Source organism: Sardina pilchardus, chromosome 14, assembly GCF_963854185.1.
Source record: "Sardina pilchardus chromosome 14, fSarPil1.1, whole genome shotgun sequence".
In the NCBI taxonomy this organism is placed as follows: Eukaryota; Metazoa; Chordata; class Actinopteri; order Clupeiformes; family Clupeidae; genus Sardina; species Sardina pilchardus.
The window spans coordinates 29,164,964-29,188,374 of record NC_085007.1 but is presented as its reverse complement, the minus strand read 5'-3'; the positions used below and the strand labels follow the sequence as shown (position 1 = coordinate 29,188,374).

The following is a 23,411-nucleotide window of genomic DNA, read 5'->3' as shown; positions in this document are numbered from 1 at the left end:
ATCAACTTGTGCCATCTTCACCTATCGAAGATCACAGTATCCACCTGAAGGCAGAGGACAAAACTCTGTACGTTTGACGTCTGCATTCCCAATTTCTTCGTCCCCGTGAGAGTTTAACAGGTGAGAAAATGTAAAATCCCCATGTTATTTTCCCATATAAGAATCTCAAGATACCGGATCTCCTTATTTGGGCAAAGATGGTGGCTTTTTTGTAGGCGAACTTCAAAGGATTATTTAGGTCGGAAAGTCACTGATGCGGTCACAAAACCAACCAGGCTTCATTTAGCGGGCGTGGTTCTGTGAAATAAAGTTCGGGGGCCCTTGTAAGGTCCAAGTGCACATCATACAAGCAAAGATACAGAAATCTGTTTAAACTAATGTATGTAAAAACGTAGTACAAATTACATATGAATGCAATTAAATCTCTTATACGGTATGTGTGCTATACAAATTCACCCTTGAAGAAATCCATATTAACTTATTTTGCCCTGTGAGTAAATCAGATTAAGTCTGTTGCATGTTTCTGGTGGGATAAAGGAACCTGTTTCCCCCAATCGTGTTACACAACTTACTTTAGAACATTGAAAGCAGACAGGTATTTATAATTTGGAACTTATGACCCTTATAAACCCAATTTTAAACACTCTTCATGAGAAGGTGAATATTATCCAAATTCCCTATGACAATCCCAAATTAGATGTACTACATCATAGAAGTCTATCACTAGAAAAGTTATATTTGGTTAAATCTTTCTGTGACTATGATGAATATGTCCACTTGTCCCTCCACTGACAGGGCGACAGCCTTTGTAACTCGAGGATCACCTTTAGAAACCATAGTCACAGATTAGCTTCTGCAAGAAATAGCCCAGTCTCTCTACGATGAGAGAATCACACAATTATACTGTAAGTAGGAATGCAGGGAAGTAGGGTTAGCATAAAACAACAGAGATTTAACTAAGGAGGGCCTCCTAACTAATTTCTACTTGTTGACCCCATATTCCTGATTAAAGTGTAACTGCACCCTAAATTATGTTTTTTGAGCTGTTGATTGATTGAGGCTATGTACACATGTAGCCGGGTATTTTTAAAACCGAATATTTCGCCCCCTCCGTTTATAAAATAATTGTATCCACATTACCTCGTTTTGGGGAAGAAAAACCTTCATAACCGAACATCTGCGGTTTCAAGGCACTCAGATCCATGCTCAGTGAACAGAGGTCGCACGTTTGACGTCAGAGCAGATTTGTTGTGGTTTTGGCGCAGATTCTGACATTCGAAACCGTAGATCTCTGGTTATCTCTGGCTACACGTCAATTCAACAAGTTTTTTTTAAACATTTGGTTATTTGCGTTGTCATGTGGATGACAGGTCCAAACGTAGACAAATACCTTCGGTTAAGCAGATACCCGGCTACGTGTGTACGGGGCCTGAAATTACTCATAAGTGGTGAACTCGTGTTTCCTGAGAAAAGTAACATTTTGTATCATTTTGTATTGAAGATAGCTCTCCGCGCCCTCTACAGGTTGAAACATGCCATGACATTTTGGTCCAAAATGCTATTGGAATGCTGACGTAATCCTGCACTTTTCTGGCGAGTCTACGTCACCGGGTTGTTACAAATTAGGAATGAAACGCCCAGACACCTGCTGCCCTGATTAGCCTACCTGTGATAACTAGCCATGTCTGCAGCATTCATTCCCAGATTGACACGAAATCACCATGGTTGATTGGTTGCAGCAGTTCTGCACTCCCTCTCCAAATTTCAGAACGTCACGCCCATTTTGAAAGCCTTTTTGAGAAATGTTTTGGGGTGCAGTTACACTTTAAAGGGATCTGCCATTTTTGGAAATAAGCTAATTTTCCACCTCCCCTCGAGCAAAACAATTGATATTTACCTTTTTCCCGTTCATCCAGCCATTCTGTGAGTCTGGCGATACATCTCTTAGCTTCAGCCTAGCATAGATCATTGAATCGGATTAGACCATTAGCATCTCGCCTGCTAGCATCATGCTTAAAAGTGACTAGATTTCCAGTAATTTTCCCATTTTAAAAAACGTGTCTCTTCTCAAGTTAGAAAGTGTAATAAGACCAACTGAAAATGAAACCTGGTGTTTTTGTAGGCTGATTTGACATGGAACTACACTCTCATCTGGCATAATAATCAAGGAAAGTTGCAAACATACCATGGGCACAGTGATATCCCTTTAAGGATTTTGGTTAAAAAAAATGGAGAGGGTCCTTTCATGCATCCTAAACCCGTCGAAAAGGGGCTTTGCAACAGACACGACACTGATAAATACTTCCTCTTGTTTCGTAGAGCAAAAGCCTCCCAGAAACCAGCAATCTTTAGCAAGGCGGAAATCTAAAGAGTCTAAAGATAGTTGCACCCACACCACCCTTTTTAGCAAAGTGAGGGATTCATAGAGTCTAAAAGGTTAATACACACGCACACACACAGAGTAGCGATCTCAGCTGTGACAATAGGAGCGGAGCCCTGTAATCACCAGAGTGGACACAAAACGCGACATGGCGCCATAGGCAGTGCATAAGTAAGACGAACAAGTCACCACACTAGCCTAAAGTGCTCAAACCCAAAACATCTAGAAAAGTGTAGGCCTATAGGGTACGAAACACGGTGAGTTTCTTTTTAGATAACCCAGTAGTGCGCACACTGACAAAACCTAAAGAGGCTCAAAAACCGCGCAGGAAAGTCTCGTTAAATAATAGCGAAGGCGCTGACAATGTTGTCTGTCTACACTGAATCCGTTAAATATGCCATTCTGTTGCGTCACAGGCTTCCACATTTCTCATTCAAAGTAGCCTAGCAGAGCAATGTGAGCGACAAAAAGAAAATAGAAACAGGGCGTCCAAAAGTTCTCTCAAAAACGTTGCGTTGCGTTGCATCGCACTGCTCACGTCGCTTCAGCCAGGACACTCCAATTGATAACAGTGTAATTAAACGGATTTTATTGCTAATGTTCGCTCGCATCGCGTCCACCTAGGACAAGGTGTTAGAAGGGGGGAATATTAAATAGCCAAGACTAGGGCATGGACAATTTTGCAATGGCAGATAGTGAATGGACAGATAACTCTGATCATGCAGAGGAAGCAGATGACGAGCAAGAGAGTCCTTTTAACAATTAGAGAAGCCATTGCCCGCCACCTAAGCAGAAGACAGCTCCATTGACCAACATGGGCCCTCTTACCACCACAACTACCGTGGAAGTCAGGGACAGTAGTAGCCCTCTCTTAAGTGTCACCACTCTCCCCACCCCTGTCACAGGGGAGCACACTAGTGCAACACAGGTAACCTTTCTAACTCTCACCACTCTTCCCACCCCTGCCACAGGGAAACATGCCTCGACAGAAGAGGAAGTGGGGGAATGAGCGGAAGACCTTAGATATAACATCCTAATCACACCAGAGAGACAAACAGAAAATAACAGACTAAACATACCCTGGTATGAAGCCTCAAGAGAGGAAAGAGGAATAATTAGCCAGGCTCCATGGTCCTTGGAAGTTCTGGGCCTACCAGGAATAACCAGAACATGGAGAGAGGCACTACTACATGGTGTATGACTATTACAAACAGGGATGTGATAAGAGAGATAGGTCTTACTAGAGATAGGGATACTACGCACAAAGCACACCATATGAGATTAGTGTTGCCACCTGTCCCGGTTTTTAATGGTCTGTCCAGGGGGGGGGGGAAATTCTTCCGGGACACTGAATGTCCCGGTTTTTCTAGGTTGTTCAAACTACGGACCGTGTGCCACGCACTTTAATGCGGACCGCCGATGTCTGCGCTTCTCATTGAGCATATGAACACGCAGGGGCACGTTCGGCTTCCGATATAGAGATGATACTCTTTGGAATCTCTATTGCAGCAAATCTAATTTGCGTTGTTACTCATAACGTTATTAATCGTTTTAGCGTGCACGAAAGGGAGAGAGAGCGCCTGTTATGATGCGTTAAATCCACCTTTTACTTGTGCCCACTAAATCAGCCAAGATAATAATGATTAGACATATTATGGAAAGCAACTAACTCAACAAATCACTAGCAGATGAATAGTATTACAATTATATTATAAAAACAAAATAATATAATATATAGCCTATAATAATTGTATAGCCTAGTAATAATGTTAGTAAACACATCTGTCTCGCTGTAGTGAGGCAATTTATGTCATGGGTTAGATGTATGAAGGTCACCGCTGCTTATAAGTAAAAGGCTTGATTGGGTTGCCAAAATGTCCAGGATTTTGGTCAGACACAGGTGGCAACCCTATGAATATCACAGGCCATATACGACGAAAAAATGGAACTGTGTTGCTGGACAGTGACAGCAACGAGTGGGACCAATACAATAAGCCACTACAGTATGTGAAACACTTAACCAACCTATGTGGTACAATCAATACCAACAGGAATAATGAAACTGGATCAGAATTTCAGAGAATAACTAGAGAGAGTAACTATGGACCCATAGGCTTTAGAGACAAAGAGCAAGACTGTTCAGATATGAAAACTGTTCATGTCAACCAACTAAAGCAGAAATCAGCTGCCCCATCACAGAGGACCCAGTAAATGGGCAACAGGTTATCAACACAGAACGGACCAGAAAGAAAATCGTTAGACCCCTCCGAGATGAGGAAACTTGTGAGTAAGGGAGCTGTGAAAAAGGGAAAAAAAGATGTTACTAACTCAGCAAGCCAAGGGGCCATGGCCTTTCTGATGCAAATGAGGAACAGTGACAGACAGGCATGCAAAGCCAAGTCCCAAAAGATACCCCTGACATCATTTGTAGATCCAGGAGACACTCTGGACCAAACTGACCCCCAATTTCCAATCATTGACTGGAGCACAGGCCCAGAGTTTGACCAACCTCCCTCTGTCCCCAAGTGTGAAGTCACTCTTCTTTAGTGAATTTCTGGAGGGTCACATAACTATTGAAGATTGGTGCATCAGCTCAGAAGATATCACACAACCAACCCGTCCGACTGCCTGTTGTCTGCCCCAAGCTATAGAGGAAGTAACAACGATGCAAGAAGAAATTGAGACAGAGCCATTCTAGCGTCCACTAAACAGGCCCGTAACAGTGAAACCTGGTAGAATGTGGTTCAGCAGAGACGGTGCTACCTATGGATGGGTGGCATGAATAGGTTACACAAATTCTACATTAAAGCCCTAAAAGACCCAAGCAATGATACCTGGACTCGTGCTAATTCTTTGGCTCCATGCCCGTTTGAGCAAAGAAAAGAAACAGCCATGAGGCGAAACTTAGTCCTCATTTTGAGTAGGGAAGGAGAACACATAACTCCCTTCCAAGGAGACCCTCACATACACCCAGTCTCTGTGAGGGTCTATACAAGACAGAGGCACCGTGGTGCGCAATCAGCAAACCCTTCCAACATGACTGCACCAGTGCACAAAGCAAGCTCCATAAAGACATGGATCTCAGAGTTTGATGTGGATGAACTTGACTGGCCTGCACCAAGTGCTGACCTCAACATGATAGAACACCTTTGGGATGAATTAGAGCAGAAACTGAGAGCCAGTCTCTCCATCCAACATCAGTGTGTGAATGTGACCTCACAAATGCTCTTCTGGAAGAATGGTCAAAAATTCCCATAAACACACTCCTAAACCTTATGGAAAGCCTTCCCAGAAGAGTTGAAGCTGTTATAGCTGGAAAGGGTAGACCAACGTCATATTAAACCCTATGGATTAATAATGGGATGTCACAAAGTCATTAGAGGGTCAAGGCAAGTGACCCAATACTTTTGGCAATATAGTGTACATTAAGGATAACATTCATGCAGACCCTATGGGAAAGAGAGGGTGTCTGTCAAGAGAAACTGTCCAGGATGAGTCTATAGTTAGTGGAAATACCCAAAGCAACATTAAAGAGCAGTGCAAAGGTTAGTCTGCAGAGAGCAGTAACCGGCATGCAGGCATAAGACAACCAAGCTGTCTTGCCAACTGGTAAGGCTGGCAAATGTCAACTTTATACTGTAGATGCACGTCCTGTGCTCAGTTGACAACACTGGGATTATTCAGAGAAATTACACAACACAGCCCAGAGGCACAATGATAGTATAAAAATAATAGTCTAAACTATTTAACAGAAGTTAAATTAAACTATTTAATCAGGTGTGTATTACCAAATGGATTGCATTGCAATGGCACATGGAACACATTTAGAGATGTTTTGATTTATTTTATTTTGTTTATCATTTCAAAAAATAATAATAATAATAATAATATAGATTGCATACATATGCACAAAACACTGAGGATCAACTTCAGTTTTTACACACATTTGTCCAGTGTATATGGGCAACTGACATCAACATACATGTGAACCGATTAATATTTACATCTACAGTAGATTTCCAGATTCACTATTCATTCAAAATAATAATAACTTAGGAAAATATAATGTTAGTAGCAGACATGGTAGATTTAGACCTACATCCGTTTACATAGTAGCCTACAGCACTGGCAGAAACTCATGCACATGGATAAATGAAGTCAATCACTGCCATCATCCAAAATCATTACTCTTGTAGACAAGTATTCATACTCCACAAAACCAATTTCTGGAGGTGAAACAGATAAACCATAATTTGACTTGCATTTGGTGCGAGCAGAGACTGTGCATTACAAGAGCATGAGAACAATATCAACTCCAGACTGGCATTTACAAACTGAAATAGTCAACCATAGTGTCATATAAGACACCTCACGGCAGAAACCCATAACCAGACAGCGAACTGTCTCCACAGGAGATCAGGCAACAGCAGTGAAACTGCACAGCTGTGAAACATGCAAATCCATCTCTCTCCTACAAGAGTGATCAGTTGGGGCCCAGCCAGGTTTCAAAATGCTACAAATATTAAGACGCCGAGACGACAAGTGCCATTTTGAGTTCGCTCTCCATTACTTAGTTAGCATGGTCATGACCAGTCTGAGTATTCACAGTGTGGATGGCCCATGCATCTTTAAGTAGGCCCTAACACATTGCACTTTTCTAAATTACTGCCATCATCACTGGCAATATGTTTGAAGAAAACATTCTAACAAATCATGTTTGTGAAAATGCCAAAAAGGCCAATCACTTTCCTCATTCAGATGGATAGATGAATTACCGTTCCATTTCCTCCATAATAATCTATGATTATCCATTTTAATCTTGATTTAGTCCAAATCCAAGCTCATAGTATAAATGGCTGAAGATATACATTTTGAGTGACATGAAAAAGATAAACAAAACAAAACAAAACTAAACTTGAATGTAGTAAAAACCCTGCAGTAACCAAGATAAAGGCCACACTCACAAAGAGGGCATAAGAGTACACAATAGAAATCAAAGTAAATAATGTACAAGTCTGACATTATTCTCCAGAAAAAAATCCACAAAAACAAAATATTCTTGCTTCTAGCAATTTATACAACTGCCATCAGTAGAAATACAGTAACATTTACACTTTGATATCTCTCATAATTTCTACAATGGCCCTTAAAAATAAAAATCAATTATTTGCAAAATTCCATAGTATCTCAGGTTTTCTCAACTACACCGTGTGGATTAGGCAGTGAGCTGACTGCATAATAATGACAAGGGAAGGTGCACATTAGGAAAAATATCTGGTTAGGACACTGTACAAGGTCACTTGATTACAGTATATTTCAAAAATGATTATTAAAACCGCTTGTTATAAATACTGTACAAAATCAAAATGGCATGAACATTTAGTTAACAGTGTCAAATTGGCACAATTTGAACCAATTCAAAAAACAAACAAACAAACAAATGAACCATAAATAAATACCAAGCTAGCTTGTAACAAAATAAACCTTTCAAATCATATGACTGATAGGTTGACAACATAATTCAGCATCTCTCCCATATACAGCATGTACTACCTTTAAATTGAATGACCTCTATGGAAAGACAAACTCAATGGAGCACATGAGGCATGGTTAAGCAAAAACTTAGGACGGAATGTTTCAGGTTACCATGGCTCACAACACTAATTCAAAATGGAGGGTAGTGACATACTAAACATGCTTCTGCATCAGACAGAGCATGGTGTGGGCCAACACAGTGGCCATAGAAAAGTGAAATAGCTGTGAGGAGATGTACTTCAGTTCTTCAGATTTGACATACAAACATGGCAAGCCAGGTATGAACGGGTATCTTTATCACTCTTCATTTCCTTTCAATACACAGAATTAATGCCTCCGTTCGGTAGCTTGTATCCAACCATCCTTCAGTAACCTATGGGGCAGTAACCATGAGGGGGTAGAACAGTCATGAGACGGCTATCCAGTGACATGCTATTCATACACACTGGAAACACATAGAACATGATGTTGCACTCAACCAGCATTTGACCTTATAAATCATCTTACAGTAACTTAAATGTAAATATATATCTCCAGACAAAATGAAAACAAACAAACAAACACAACTGGGGATCCACTCCTAGATCAACACAGGCCGCAATACTGACTCAGACTCTCTGGGCAGGAGTGTTTTGTTCCTTGACGACAAAGTCATCAGACCTGCTTGATAGCCACCACATACATCTAGCTACTTGTTAGACAGACACGCTATCCAAGCAGTGACTTTGTGTGAAGTGTTTGAGGGAAATCATTTGTGTTTTACATTCACCAGAGTCTGAGGAAGCAACATACATATACAAACGCACACCACAGTATTGCCCTGATTCCTTCTCTGTGCGTTGGACTGGTGGGGGAGAGGAGGGTTGCACTGCTCAGTGACTGCTTCTCTTCCTTTCCTTCTCATCCTTTGTTCCTTCTGTTTTAAGGTCCAATGTTCGCCTCAGACGTCATCGAAGATTCGGCTCCGTGAAGACGACATGGACAAGTACCTCCCACCAGTGTGCCTACTGTGGCGAAAAAGGAGAGTTTGTGAGGGGGAAAAAAAGACCTTTTCAAAAGAAACAGTGTTGTTGAGAAGTCTTTAGCATGGCAAGAACACTGGAACTGGAATATCATCTTGGTGCAGCACACCAACAGGGCCCAGCTGGATGGCTCAGGGCAGCCCATCCAAAAGCAATTAAACCACCATTTTGTGCATTTGTGCACTAAGTCCATTTGGATTTAATGGGCTGCTGCATGACTGGCAATGGACATATGACAGCCTGTGGCCAACCAGTCTCAACCCATAAAGGAAGTCTTAGGGTGAGTTTGGGGATATTCTCAAATAATGGTGTCACACAGGAAAGAGAGGAAATGCCACACACACACACACACACACACCCCTAGTGTAACACTAACCTGCCGGTTTCTGCTCCCAGTGGGTCATCAGTGGGTACATCAGCGTTGAAGTCCAGAGGCTCTGCGTCCTCCAGGAGCTCGATGCAGTCTCTCTCTGCCTGACTGCTGGTCCGAGTGTACTTGGCTTCTGATCAACAAGGAGGAGTTAGCTTTGTGCGGCACAATTAAAACAAGACAGCATCAAACACATAGAAACATACTGTAGATTGCGTTCTAGTCCATGTCCCACATTACACACACGTTTATGCCCACACACTGTTATGGTTTTTAGGACACTGAACTGGGCCAGATTAGCGTGCTGATGCAGGTAAGGAGACTTACGTCTGCCGGGGCCTGTGTTGGTGTTGGGGTTGGTGTTGGCGTTGGTGTTGGCTGTGTCGGAGTAGTTGGTCTCCTTCATCTCAGACTGCTGAACACTCCTTGCCCCACTCTGTTCCCGGTTGCCATAGCGCTCCCTCCACTCCTATGATAGGACATTTCATTAGCCAGCGAGGCTAGACGAGACTAAACCGTGTGGAAGTTTAGCCTTTGCTATTGCCAACTGCTCCTCTTGATTAGACCACTGTTCCCACTTAAACAACACTGCCCAGAGAATACCTTTCCTTCACCATTAGTGTCTTTCTATGTCGCTTCTGAAAATCTAATCAATTAACAAATGATTTGAAAGAAAACACAGTCCCTCTGACTGTCTCTACAGTACCTAATTAATGTGTGTCTGTTCATTAGGAGAACTTACTCTTCTTCGATTTTCTCCATCCTCTGTTCTTTGTCGTTTTCTTCTCTCTGTGTCATGAGTTTGGGTAAAGAGGAATGCATTGACAAACTGTTAGGCAAAAATGTATCAACCCTCTAACCCGTCAGCATTCTAAACATACTCAGATATGCTCAATGTCACAGAGAGAGAGAAACAAACCTCGTCTGAGTAGTTCTTTGCCCTCGTCTATCAGATCTGAGGTCAACTCATTGTCTCCCATAAACTGCTGGAAGCCCAGGAGGTTCAGACAGCGTGTTCCAAGGCTGAAAATGACACACACACACACACACACACACACACACACACACACACACACACACACACACAAAGACTTTCCATCATACTTTTGTAACATGACAGAGCTCTCCTTCTTATCGTCTCATTCTCATGAGTCCCCTCGTGGTGACAGAAGTGATTATGAGTCTGGCTAGAACACGTAGCCCTGGCCTCACCTGAAGTAGGTGGCGATGCAGAGCAGCACGATGAGCATGGGGTAGTAGATGTAGAAGCCATCAGCAATGAAAGACAGGACTCGCATTGAGCCCATGATCTGGAGCAGACGAGGAGAAGCTGAGGTCAGATCACTATTCACACAAATATGTCTCACAATCACAGGCCCTTCAGTAAACAACACAACAAAACAATAACAAAAAACAATAACACTACAAAAACACAAACACAAAACAATAACACTGCGAAAAACAAAACAACAACGAAATACAAAAACAACCAATCAACCCATTTGTAACAGACTATCAGTACACTGCCCCATCAAGAGGTTTTGTAACAAATATTGATAGACTGAACTTATATTGTTTATATAGAGTTATTTCCCATAGGACGTAAAATCTGTTACATTTTCATTGTTAAAAAACAGACATCACAGACATCCATCTGAAATAGATTATTATAGAGAATGTTATACTACATTTGAGATGGCAGAGGAGGGATCAGTGGAGTAATCTATGAAGAGTTTGATTAACTCCAAACTATGAGAGATTAGATGCTCACTGAGGTGTAGGCTGTCTGCTGCTTTGCCTGATGGGAAATTGCAGAGTCCATGTGAATCAGACCCAGGAAATTCAGACACAGTGGGGGAGTCAAACGGCAGAAAAGCCTAAAGAAGGACACACAAGAAGTACTCAAGGTATCGCACAACAAGGTAACACATACTATACACTACTGATTCTTATTTGTGGACTTCCCTGCAATGTGTTTCTTTTATGTCTCCCTGTCTTACTCATCAGATTTATGGCAGTGCATATTATTCCAATAACAGTGTATAATATTGCAGTGCACAGTACAGTGTATAATACTGCAGTACACGGTACAGTGTGGGACCTGATTAGCTTCATAAGATCTGTTCAGCTGATCAAGAGTCCTTTTCCTAAGTACTAACAGGTATGCAGAACAGGGACAAATTTGTAGGCTAGGTCCCCATACAGTGTGTAGGGCCCACAGTGACCCATGGCTTGCTGTTGCTCTGTGGTATTGACCCAGAAGGCCCTGCTAATGACCACTGGCCAATGGTGACCTACATGCCGCTGAACTGCAGGCTGTAGGCGTCGGTCTGATGGTGTGGGGCCAGGTAGTAGTAGTTGAACACTCGAATGCGGAACACAGTGGAGTACACGCAGGTGCACAGGAAGAAGATTGTGATGAAGCACGCCATCTGGAGGACAGGAGGAATAATTCAGTTTTTCTCACACTAAAAGAAGAGCAGCATGACAGCACACCCTAAACTAAACAACTAAAACAAGTCGAGGTCTCAAAGTGGACGGGTGATTCATTTCTGATATCCTACATACACTATAAAAGAACTACCCACAAAATACAATGCCAGATGAGAGAACACAATGCCATACTGCAAAATGAATACTGTAACATGTCTCTGGAGTGCACACTCCTCACCTCGATGTACAGGTAGTTATAGTCCCTCTCAGCCAGCTGGATGAAGACGGCGAATAGTGAGAGCACGGGCTTGGTGCTGAAGAAGGTGCACTCGGACCACACCACAGCCACAGAGAACAGGGACAGCACCACGGCAAGAACCCGGTAGAACCACTGCTTCAGCAGGCACTCCCAGTACCACTCTGTAGAACAACCGAACCAGCAACAGACTTTACCAACATCCCCACACACACACTCAGGTTTAAACAAGCATCACTGCCAGAGAAGACTACTGTATATAACTGTTATAGCAAGGACTACCATGATAAAAATACAGAATATGGAGTTCAATTATAGCTCCTCATGATATTTGGATGAAGACTGTTTTGGGAATGTGAGATATGGAAGATGTGGAAGATATATTAGAATAATTGGGATAATTGTTCTTCCACATATGAGATGACTGTTGTTATTTCATTATGTTCCTGATCCTGACCCTCTGTACATCTATATCTGTATGTGTGCCTATATACAGTGTTTTACTGCATGGCTGCGTCTGTAGCTACAATATCTGCTCTGGATTGCCAGGTTGGCATTAATCAGAGTCTGATTCAGTGTGGTCCACATAAAATGGGATGATCAACGCCAACTTCCGTCAGCCTGGAATGCTTAAACTCTAACTATTTCCTTGTCTAGTTAGAGCAGCTAGTGGATCTTTAGGTGAAGTCAGTCATGCTACTGTACCTCTCCTTTGATGAACACTGAAAACACAACTCCATTCCTGCTTTTTCCTACTGTTGGTCTGACTGGGTCTTTATTCATCTGTGGTATCAAAATGACCATCACTTTGTATAGTTTTTACAGAGGTAAACATTACTCTGTTTACACAGTGAGCTCCCTAAAACATAACTTCCTCATCTACTGTATGTGTTATATAAACTCCTTCCCTCTGGGGAGTGGACAGCCTGAGGCATGGATGGCCTACCGACAGCGGGCGTGTACAAGTAGCGGCTGAACCAGCCCGGGGGCTCGGACGGGGCGAAGCTGTGGACAAACTCCCTGGACGAGCTGGTCTCGTTCTTGGCCACGTCCTCCAGGTGGAAGGCCTCCTCCAGCAGCATCTGCCATTGGACACGGGTGCGGTTGTGTCTCTGCACTGCGTAAATAGTCTGACACACACACACACACACACACGCACACACACACACACACACACACACACACACACACACACACACACACACACACACACACACACACACACACACACACACACACACACACACACACACACACACACACACACACACACACTTTACTTCTTCACTTGTGTCCACAATTCAAAATATTACACATTTCAGCAAGTGCATTCACTGCTCTGGCATGATTCCAACATGGGACTGTTGACAATGGTAAAACAGCAGTACTGCATGTTTTGAGTACACACAGCACCTTCTCCTCCAAATGTGAAAACATCCAATTCTGGATGAGATTGTACTAAGCAAACTGCTTTGCTTTACAAACCAGTACAGTGGAAATACAGTACATGCCTGCAGACAACCTCACAATGGCACACAAATAGCACATATTGGGTCGGGTTACAGAGATTCCTGTAGCCTAATTCTCCCCATACCTGTTTGTGGAGTTTGGCTAGACTCTTCTCACTGGGGTAGGTGTTCCGCTTGTCGTCAAAGTCCTCGTAGTCGTCCATATTCCTGCCCATCTTCTCCTGATAGTCAACAGGACACTACAAAGAAAGACCACCATCAACACCAAACCCCCACTTATGACAGGACTGATATGAGACCTCTGCTTTACAGTAAATACATGTTCCTACCTTCCTCAGAATGGTGTCAATGTTCTTCCTCAGTGGATGGTTGTACTTGATAGACTCACTGACTTTTCTCACCTCCTAATAGACAGATGGAGAAAATACACGTTGGACAAATCTTCGTACAGGGAATCATAAGGGTGTGGACTAAAGATAGAAACACTGATGTATAAAACCTCAACTTTAGAGCCCACACCACAGATGAAAAACTTGAAAAAACGCAGATAAAAACGCCTCCATGAAAACACCCTTTCAGTGCCTCTCTCTTATCGCCACGGCGATTACCTCCATGACGTCCTCCAGGTTCTCCTCGGAGTCGGCCTTCTCGGTCATGAGCTTGGCCAGCTTGAAGTAGGTCTTGATGAGGAGGTGGCCGTGGTGGGAGTTGTCCCAGTAGGAGCGGGGGATCTCCACCAGGCCGTAGCCCATCAGCAGCACCAGCAGGAACAGGCCCCAGGTGTTGGCTGCAGTGATGCCGATGGTCTGCAGCTCATACCTACAGTACATGCAAGAGGAGGGTTAAGATGAAGGAGTCACATGGCTGAGTAAAATGATTTAACACAAAGTCAAAACTCTTATTCAATTAAATGAAGACCAAATGTAGGTTAAGGTATGATGAAATAGCTATTGGGTCAGACGCTTGTGTTTAATGCATAATACTGCACTAAGAGTCATTTTTAATGGAGAAATTGTTTTGTTAAACTTTACATGGAAGGTTTATCCAGTAGCTTTGCTCTCTGGTTGTTTACGTCCTACACAATAACAGATGGAGATCTCTTGAGAGAGTGGGGCTTGGGAGGCTGGTGCAGTGGGGCATTTACCAGTTCAGACGCAACTCTGGGTGGACGGCCACGTAGATGAGAAGGGAGCCGAATATGAGCAGGTAGGTGCCGTAGTAGATGGCGTTCTCGATGAGCGCCGTCTTGATTTTGCTGGTGATGGAGAAGCCGCCTGAGCGAGCGTACGACTGCATGAAGGGCAACAGCAGCCTGGCCGTTCACAAATCAACACAGACAAAACTGTTACAGAGATGTCTTTTTTAAACAGAGGCTAGCATCAGATAAATATCTAATCAAGACTACCATTACACAGATTTAACAAACCAAGATTCACATTACATTTGTCTATCTGACCAAGTCTAGCATTACAGCTTTCGATCTAGTTGTAGTGTGTTCTAAAAGGGACAAATGCCTAGAGCAAGAGACTTGGCTGCTTAGAACCGCCATGTTGGCTCTCACCAGGTGAGACACTGAGAGGTCCAGTACACCACCCTCCAGAACACCGGCATGATCCCGTTTGGAATGTAGCTCCATGGCTTGTGGCATGCTTTTGGAATGCTAGGACAGAACAAGAGCATACAGCTGAGCGTGAATGCAATGTAAGCTCTCCACAAGACTGCCACTACCAGCTTCAATCTGCCCAGCACTGTGGTGTAATTCTCTTGCATAATGCCTGTATAATTGCTTTCTCAGCATGTGCCCAGTATCAACAATGGAGTGAACTCAAATTTGTTGGCATCAATAGCAGAAAAACTCCAAAATAAAAACTTCCAAGTAACTCCATCTCATCAACACTTTTTGGACTCCATGTTGGGAACAATTTGGGAACAATTCTGACCTCTTTGTTGGCAAGACTGTTGAGTTTCCTGATGTCTGGTTGGACAACACTGTGGCTGGAGTCGCAGCATGCTGCTCGCGGTCGATGACACACTGCTTGTAGATGGTCTGTTTGTAGATGGCAGTTTTCCACAGTCATAAAGAAAAGCACATAGACAAGAGAGAGAGAGAGAGAGAGACAGATGGATGAGGGAACCACAGAGAAATGGACAGAAAGAGAAAACAAGCTTGGTTTTGTGTTTTGACAATGTGGGAATGAGATCTTTGAAATGATTTGTCAAGGCATCCCTGAGCCTGATCCATTATCCATTATCCTGATCCATTACAGTACTAACGCTTACTATGACTGCAGAGGCTGCCTCATCATCCAGACTGGTATATACCCACCGTGCTGACATCCAGGGGCAGGATGAAGACGATGAGGAAACACAGGTACCAGGCCAGCAGGGTGCCAAAGAGCACCATGCGCTGCTGCTTCCGGAAGTCTCCATAGCGGTGCAGCAGGAAGAGGGCCAGGAAGAAGACCACCACGATCTCAATGCCCAGAGCGGCACCACTCATCCTGGCTCTCTGGACCTCACCACTGCCTCACTACTGGAGAGACGAGCACACCGGGGGACCTCCGTGGAATGTTACTTTACAACAACTAGAGGGGGACAAAATTATTTAGGACAATGAGGTTGTAGAATGATGAGTTAACTGTTGAGGGTACACACTGTGACATGGAAAAGAGTCAAGGAAATATATACAGTATGCATGCACATGATGCACCTGATGAACATATGACAGTTGGACAGATTAACCATGAAGAAATAGCCTAGGCCAAATATCCACACGTCTATAAACAGTTAGTCTTAAACTGCACAACTCATACAGTAGACATGACATTCCAGTTTAGCACGCAAGGGGAGGCAAGAGGTAGACTACTGAAGGGACTCACTCATTAATAAAATAGGAATTGCTAACCCATCAAACCTCTTGACACATAGTCCGGAAGGAACTTGGTAAGAATGTCTCACAATACCACTGCATTGGCCAACTGTTCGCACAAGGAGGATGCTTAATATGTGTCTGCCTAGTTGGAGGACATCTTGGCCGGAGTAACAGACCCGCCAGGGCACTGGTGCGTCTCGCTCAAAAGACCCCTTGTCGGCCTTCACTGGAGCGCAGCAAAGTAACAGACACAATATACTACACTGTTCGTCCATTGTGGCGTGTCCTCATTTGTAACATAGTAGCCTACATGTCTCATTTTCCCAGTTGTTATATGTGTCATTTCTATTCAAACGCAGATTGTCCGAAGCGTTGCTCTGTGCCGTGTAAATATCTGTCTAAACATGAGGAAGTGTAAACAACCGAGTGAGCGTGTGCATGTTCCCAAAGGCTATTTTGACCTATAAAGAGGCCACTCGTGAAAACCTTCCTGAAACATGTGAAGCTCGCCGGGGCAGATTGCCAGCCGTTCCGCACAGGTTCGGTAACGACGGAGATAAATAAAGTGCACGCTGTCCGATCCGGTGTAGCCTATAATAATACGGAATAGGTAGATTCGAGATAACAGACGTGGGAGAATAATGTGACGTTAGCAGCTCTGCTAACAACAAATGACCTGTCATATTTCCGTCGACCCACCCAGCTGTCTTGCGAGACTGCACATTGAAGAACAGTGCGCACGTCTTACCTTAAATTAATCTCCAAAATATTTGCTTTAAATGTGAGCTTTCTGTTTCCTCATAGAAGGCAATTCCAGACCTTTCCTATCGCAAGATCGACTGATGCGATAGTGAAGTGCCAAGGAGCCGTAAACGTCATCCCTTCGACGCTCCCTGTTTGACGCATACCTCCTGTGTTGGATGATGGTTAACGCATGCGTCGTAGTTTTTAACAAGGGATGTTGTAGTTTGTTAGATATCCCAACAGCTAAAGCAAGACTGTTAGACATGTTAAATGTGTTATTGCAAAGGCAGATTATGCTTTACTAGTTAGAAAGGGAGGCCTTTCACAAATAGCCTATAGGCCTACGAATAGTCTGCTAATAGCCTACCATTGCCATAGTGTATACCTTTGTATTTGGTCTAGGTCCAGGCTATAATATACACTTCCTGGGTTTGAAAATGTTTTTTTGATCTAGAACTAAAGGCCTGTGAGTATAACTCAATAAAGGACCAGAATCGTTCCGTCTTTGCGACTTCGCCACGTCAGATTAAATGACATATTTTGGCCCACAGCTTCCTTGTAGGCTGATCATGAGGCAATCACATGACTTTCTTAGCCAGACAAGATGATTTTTCACTTAAAACCTCACTAACCAGAACCTCACTAACCCTAAGCACCACTTGTCTGCCAAGTAGATCTACAGGCCTATGGTTTCAATCTTCATCATGCTATTCTCTTTGATTGATCGATCTACAAAAAGATGTTATATTCAGATATTGATATTATATGAATTCCCATTAAAGATCGATCCGACAACTGATTTTTAATGTTGCTTGTAGCAAACTGTCAACAGAGCACTAATCAATCAGCAAGTTATTTGTGGATCCTATGAGCCAGTAAAGGTGGGTGGGGTCTGACTTTGAGGGGGGAAAGCCTGGAACATTTTAGGAAGTGTTTCATGCCTTCCTGGGTGTGAGATAAGCAACCTTCCCTTTTCACCTGGCCACAGTCTTAAGTTGGAAGACTGCCTTGCGCTTCACTTCTTAAAGAATTTGCAACCACACTCCCACATGCACTCATCTTCTGCGCTTCATGCTCTGTCTCTGATTATGTCTTTTGTGAATATAGGGACTAGGAGAACCTATAGCTGCAAGTGTATAGTGTAGTGATGTTAAAATATAGGCTAGTATGTTTGTCTTCTTATTACTTTTTTTCTCTACAGTATGTCTTATTGTCAGCCTAATTACTAGGGATTGTAACTGTGTGGGGGTATTGGTACAGACTTTCATCCCTCTAAAATGGTTTAGCTCAAAGTCTGATTGGAGTAGTTGGCTGGCCTTTTCAAAGGCTGGCTCATTTCAGGTTGATGACACATTTTACAGTTCAATGTACCCCATGTGGACTTTGATGTCCAGTGATTTTAATGTGGACTTGGCCATTTGCAGTTTTTTCACTTGATATTTTTCTTTCACAATCACTTCATGCTTATCATTAGTTTACCATCACCACCATTATGCTGCATTCACAGGATGTGGGAATAATTAGTATGTTCCCAGTGCTAATACTGTATATGGACGGTTAAATCCTCTGCAAGTTTCCCAGGTTTTGTTGAACCACATGAGGTGGCATTCTCCCCTGGGAAAAAATTTTCCCCCCTTTATTCCCACACCCCATGAATGCACCAATAGTCTTCCGTCCTGACAGAGCACAAGGCACTTTAGAATTACTAGAGCTGTTTTACTGACCACCTTTTTATACAGTTTTTTTAATACAGTTCTTACACATTGCATTAGGACATTGTATTTATTTATTTAGCTATTTATTAATATTTTAGCATTAGTGCAGGCTGATGAGATTGTCTGGTATTGTGATAAATTGGCTGTACATAGTGGTTGTGCTTTCCCCACATGTGCTCAAACAGGTACAGTGGCGGGGTGCATGCCCAAGGAATGTGTTCTGTTGCATGTTGCATGTCTTACAGATGTACTGTTGTACAGTATGTGGGGTGGGGTGGGGTGGGGTGGGGTGGGGGGTGTCTGGAAGTCTTATTTATTTCCTTTCCTTCACTGTGTGGACGATGTAACAATGCAAATTTCTTCTTTGGGAGACAATTAAAGGATTATCTTATCTTATCTTATAAATGTTGCCTACAATATCAGAAAATGTTAAGTTAACAGTAGATGTATTTACCTTTCTTTGGCTACTATGGAATGAATGAACAGCACATGATTCATTTCGAAATGATAAAATCAGTTAAAGAGTGTTGCAACAGACAAGACGGAAGGCACACACGTTAATCACACTGTCTGTGTTTATTAGGTGGGATTTTTGTCCAACATTAGAAACAGCGCTTCAGGGGGCAAAGCAATATCAAAATTGACCCTTCAGAAAAGACAGGACAAACAGAGAAAGAACGGCAACAAGGAGATGGGAAACATGTGAACCCACAATTACAGTGGTATAAACTTCGCATATATATATTTATATTTACATATATATTAATTTTAATTACATGGGAGAAGAAACAAAATGTACAATGCTACAAAAGGTATTTACAAATCAATAAATAAAGCTGACATGCACACACGCACACACACATACACTCGCACGCACACCCTCACACCCACACACGCACACACACATGCACACATACACTCGCCGCTCATACGAAAGAAAAATTAAAAGCAAAGGTACAAAGTACATTTAATCTCAGATCATACAAAAAATACAAAATGAACATAGAAAAAAAGAACTGTTAATTGTTAGAAAGTGTTTTTTTTTCTTTTTTCTTTCCATTTTCTCAACAGTGAAAGAGTGATGGCACCAGATTCTGTTGACTGATTTTTCTGTGAGGCCCAAAGGGACTTCCTGATCAGGCAGTGCTCGTGAGCGCAAAGCTTTCCAGAATGATCGGGTGAGATCTTTGGCCCTTTCCATTTTCGCTTACCGGGACGCACAAACACACACACAGATGCACAGACAATACACACACACACACACACATAGGCACATACACACGTGCACACACACACACACACACACACACACACCTGTACAGTTAAAACATCAAAGGGAACGAAATACACGACACGTCTGAAATTTGGAAACAGTAACACATCCAAAACAATCCAACCTCATCATCAACGTCCATTCCCCTGAGGGAGAGGGGTATTCTGGGAAATTAAACCCCCCCGCCCCCTCCCCGGTCACTCAAGAGAAAAGCACGGGCGGCAGGTAAAGGCATCACAAGTAAAAAAAGTCTCACTTGTGTACTTGACTTACACACTGCTGTCATATAGTGCACCTTACATCTACCTACCAGAACAGTTTAAAAGCGACATTCTCACCTACCCAGACAGGTCTAACCTCCTACATACTGCAGAACACCTGTGGGGGGTGGGGGGGTGTTCCACAGGTCAGTGCCTCTTCGTCTCTACTCTTCTTCTTCTATTCCTTCTACCGCACTCACACACACGTCTATGTCTGGTCAGGCACACAGGACAGCTAATGGATACACAGTGCTGCATAATGTTACCCTCCACACAGGGGGTAAACCAATGGACAGGGTTTGGTTTTGAGGAAGTCCTCATACATAAAAGGGTCTCAAGATGGCAGCTAACTGTAGAATAGACCCAGCCAAGCCTGGCACAGATCCGGGTCACACAGACATCAGCTGCCATCGGGCATAGGACTGACATGGCAGGGTCATTCATGTCAGGGTCATTGGCAATCACTCACAGGCCTTAGGGAAATTCATTCAATGTCCAGTCCATGACAATATGGACAAAGATGGGGACACGTCAACGACCATTCAACTACAAGACAACTGACTATGAGAAAGGTACAAGTGTTCATCGCCCTACTTGATCTTTGGCACGGGTGCACTGGATCTGGTAAGGGAAGTCAAACCTCCTCTTCACTTGCCGTTCCTTTCTATAGGCAAAAACCATCAGGTTCTGGGAGAAGGTGGTGAATGTATGTACAGTACATGCGCTGTGTGTTGGATGGACTATCAGCAGATGGAGTGAAACAGAATAACAGAAGGTGTGAAAGAGAGAAAGAAGAGATGGTTGGAGAGAAGAGAGAATAACAGAATAACAGAGGGTGTGAAGGAGAGGAAGAAGAGATGGTCGGAGAAAAGAGAGAGGACAGAAAAGACAGACAGGGGAGATTGTCCGCTCCTTTTTTTGTTTTTGTTTCTTTTTTTTCGACAGTAATAACTATACTAAAATAGTGAAGGAAAAAAATCACAATTCATTTCACAATACAACATTCATTAGACTCCCCTCCTCTCTCTCTTTCTGTCTCTCTCTCGCTCACTCTCTCTCTCTCTCATTCTGTCACTTTCACTGTAACTTTCTCCCACTTCTTCACTCCATCGCTTCCTGCTGTACGCTGTGTTCATCTGTCACTGTCACGCCAGCCAATGGCATGCAGTTCTGGCACCCTAGGGATCCATCCAATGGCAAGAGAGGTCCAGCCAACATTCTGTAGAACTAGAAATGAATGGTAACCATGGCAACACAAGGCTTTTTTTTTCTTGTAGCAAGCAGAATGCCCTGCTCTTTTTTTTTTTTAAAACAAAGAGCGCAAGCAGGGTCAAAAAAAAGCGGTGGGTACAATCATAGTAAAATGGTCAACCACCATGTTATAAAAGTTAGAAACATTGCTGTTCCATGATTAGCCGCCATTATCATTGAGCCCCCATTAACACCACAACAGAACACTTCGCAACACCAACCATGACCATAATAAATGCACTCCCATGGCCAACAAGCCTCTTTTCCTCCCGCCACCTCAAGACATGCAGCCATCATCACTGCGCATTTCCTGGTAACTGCTTCTTTCCCGTTCCTCCTGCTTGAGGTGGCCACACTGTCCATGAGATTTTGAGTCCATGACACTTGCAGTCCTTCATGCTGGAGCCAGGAGAAGGGGAGGTGGGGGAGAGCAGACAGCCTGTAGTGTCTGGACGTTGTTAGCACCACTTGGAGAGAAGGGGATGCGAAAACCATACGAGTAAAGGATCTGAGTGTTATAGGAAAGATTTAGTCCTAATGCCCCATTTTTCTTAAAAGTCTAACAAACTCGAACATGGATATCCCATTGACAGTGAAAAGGGATACTCTGGAGTGTGTGTGTGTGTGTGTGTGTGTGTGTGCGCGCATGTGCGTGCGTGTCTGTGTGTGTGTGTGTTTGACTCTCTAGTGAAGAGGCGGCCACAGTTAAAGGGTCTGTGTTTACAGTATGTCCTTCAGGTGGCGTCTCTTGGCCACGTCTGATCTTCACAGGGATCGAGTGGTCACGTTAGGGTCCTTCAGCTTCCTCTGGTAGCCCGCTCCGCTCCGCTCCGTCCCAACGCTACCTGTCTGAGGAGTTCTGCGGGAGCACTGCTCCAAACGGCAGTACTCTGCCAACTCAGCAATACGGAAGGCACATTATGCAGTCATTGTGCCATAGTCCTTTCTCTCTCTCTCTCTTTCTCTCTCTCTCTCTCTCTCTCTCTCTCTCTCTCTCTCTCTCTCTCTCTCTCTCTCTCCTCTTCTTTGCTAAGCTGTCCAACAGACATCATGATTGGACAGTATACAGGGCTTCCTCCAGAAGCTCACAGGGGCGAATGAAGGCTAGAGCCGGACCAGAGGTGATGACATCTTGGCAGGAAGTGGATGAGCGTTTGGCCAGAGGAACGTTGGCATTTGTTAAGCTTGCTGGGGGGCGTTCGGCGCTGTAAACATTAACCCTTTCATCCAAACGCACGGGTTCAGTTAAGTGCTCGCCCGTCTACTGCACGGGAGCAGTCCAGTCAGCTGTAGATGAGGGGGAGCAAGTGCTTTCATGTCAGCTGGTGACCAGCCCCCACCAACCGAACGAAAACAACTGGGTGGGGGGGGTCTCGGGGGAACCAACAACCCCCGTTCCCCCTTTCACCGACAAAAGGCAACCCGCCAGAGAGCTAGCAGGCGTCACCAAAAAGGAGAGAAGAGAGCAAACGCAGAGTTGGCCTGTTCCCAGGTCAGTGCGAGCGCTTCAGAAGATGCCCTTGGCGATCTTCAGGCCCTTCTGCTTCATGCGCGGCAGCGTGGAGCTGGCCACGTGTTTGGTCCGGCCCGCGCGCGGGAAGCCGCGCTTCTTCAGCACAAAGTCGTAGTTGGCGGAGGAGTTCATGGCGTAGAAGACGTTGGCATTGTCCGGGATCTTCAGCTCTGAGGAAGCAAGAACAACAGCAGTCTAATAAATACAAGACGCTTCAGATAATGCCATTAAGATCATGTGAAAAAAACAAACAAATGCTTTTTTATGTTTACTTTTAAAGTAAACTATTATAAAGACAGACAGACAAATGCACTAATG

The 23,411-nt window shown here is 43.6% G+C and overlaps 2 protein-coding genes across 6 annotated transcripts in view; both read right to left on the bottom strand.

The window, feature by feature from the left end:
• Positions 1-6,210: 6,210 nt before the first annotated feature.
• Positions 6,211-17,223, bottom strand: lmbrd2b (LMBR1 domain containing 2b). 2 transcript variants are annotated; one of them, XM_062554472.1, is made up of 18 exons: positions 17,086-17,223; positions 15,792-16,050; positions 15,406-15,512; positions 15,027-15,125; positions 14,610-14,777; positions 14,074-14,284; positions 13,795-13,869; positions 13,591-13,704; positions 12,943-13,126; positions 11,979-12,160; positions 11,606-11,739; positions 11,079-11,184; positions 10,520-10,617; positions 10,227-10,330; positions 10,050-10,096; positions 9,635-9,776; positions 9,314-9,440; positions 6,211-8,922 (listed from the first exon to the last, which is right to left on the bottom strand). In XM_062554472.1, the coding sequence occupies exons 2-18, from the start codon at positions 15,963-15,965 to the stop codon at positions 8,856-8,858; spliced, it is 2,139 nt and encodes a 712-aa protein (XP_062410456.1). In that variant the 5' UTR covers positions 15,966-16,050; positions 17,086-17,223; the 3' UTR covers positions 6,211-8,855. The 2 variants fall into 2 exon arrangements, with proteins under 2 accessions (XP_062410456.1, XP_062410458.1); XM_062554474.1 differs by having other exon boundaries at positions 9,314-9,437.
• A 2,130-nt stretch (positions 17,224-19,353) lies between these two features.
• LOC134100540 (ral guanine nucleotide dissociation stimulator) overlaps positions 19,354-23,411 on the bottom strand; it is a 71,066-nt gene continuing 67,008 nt past the window's right edge. For all 4 annotated transcript variants that reach the window (XM_062553779.1, XM_062553777.1, XM_062553778.1 and 1 more), the window contains one exon: positions 19,354-23,263. In XM_062553779.1, coding sequence (XP_062409763.1) covers positions 23,088-23,263 — 176 coding nt within the window. In that variant the 3' untranslated portion in view covers positions 19,354-23,087. The remainder of the gene's footprint in view (positions 23,264-23,411) is intronic.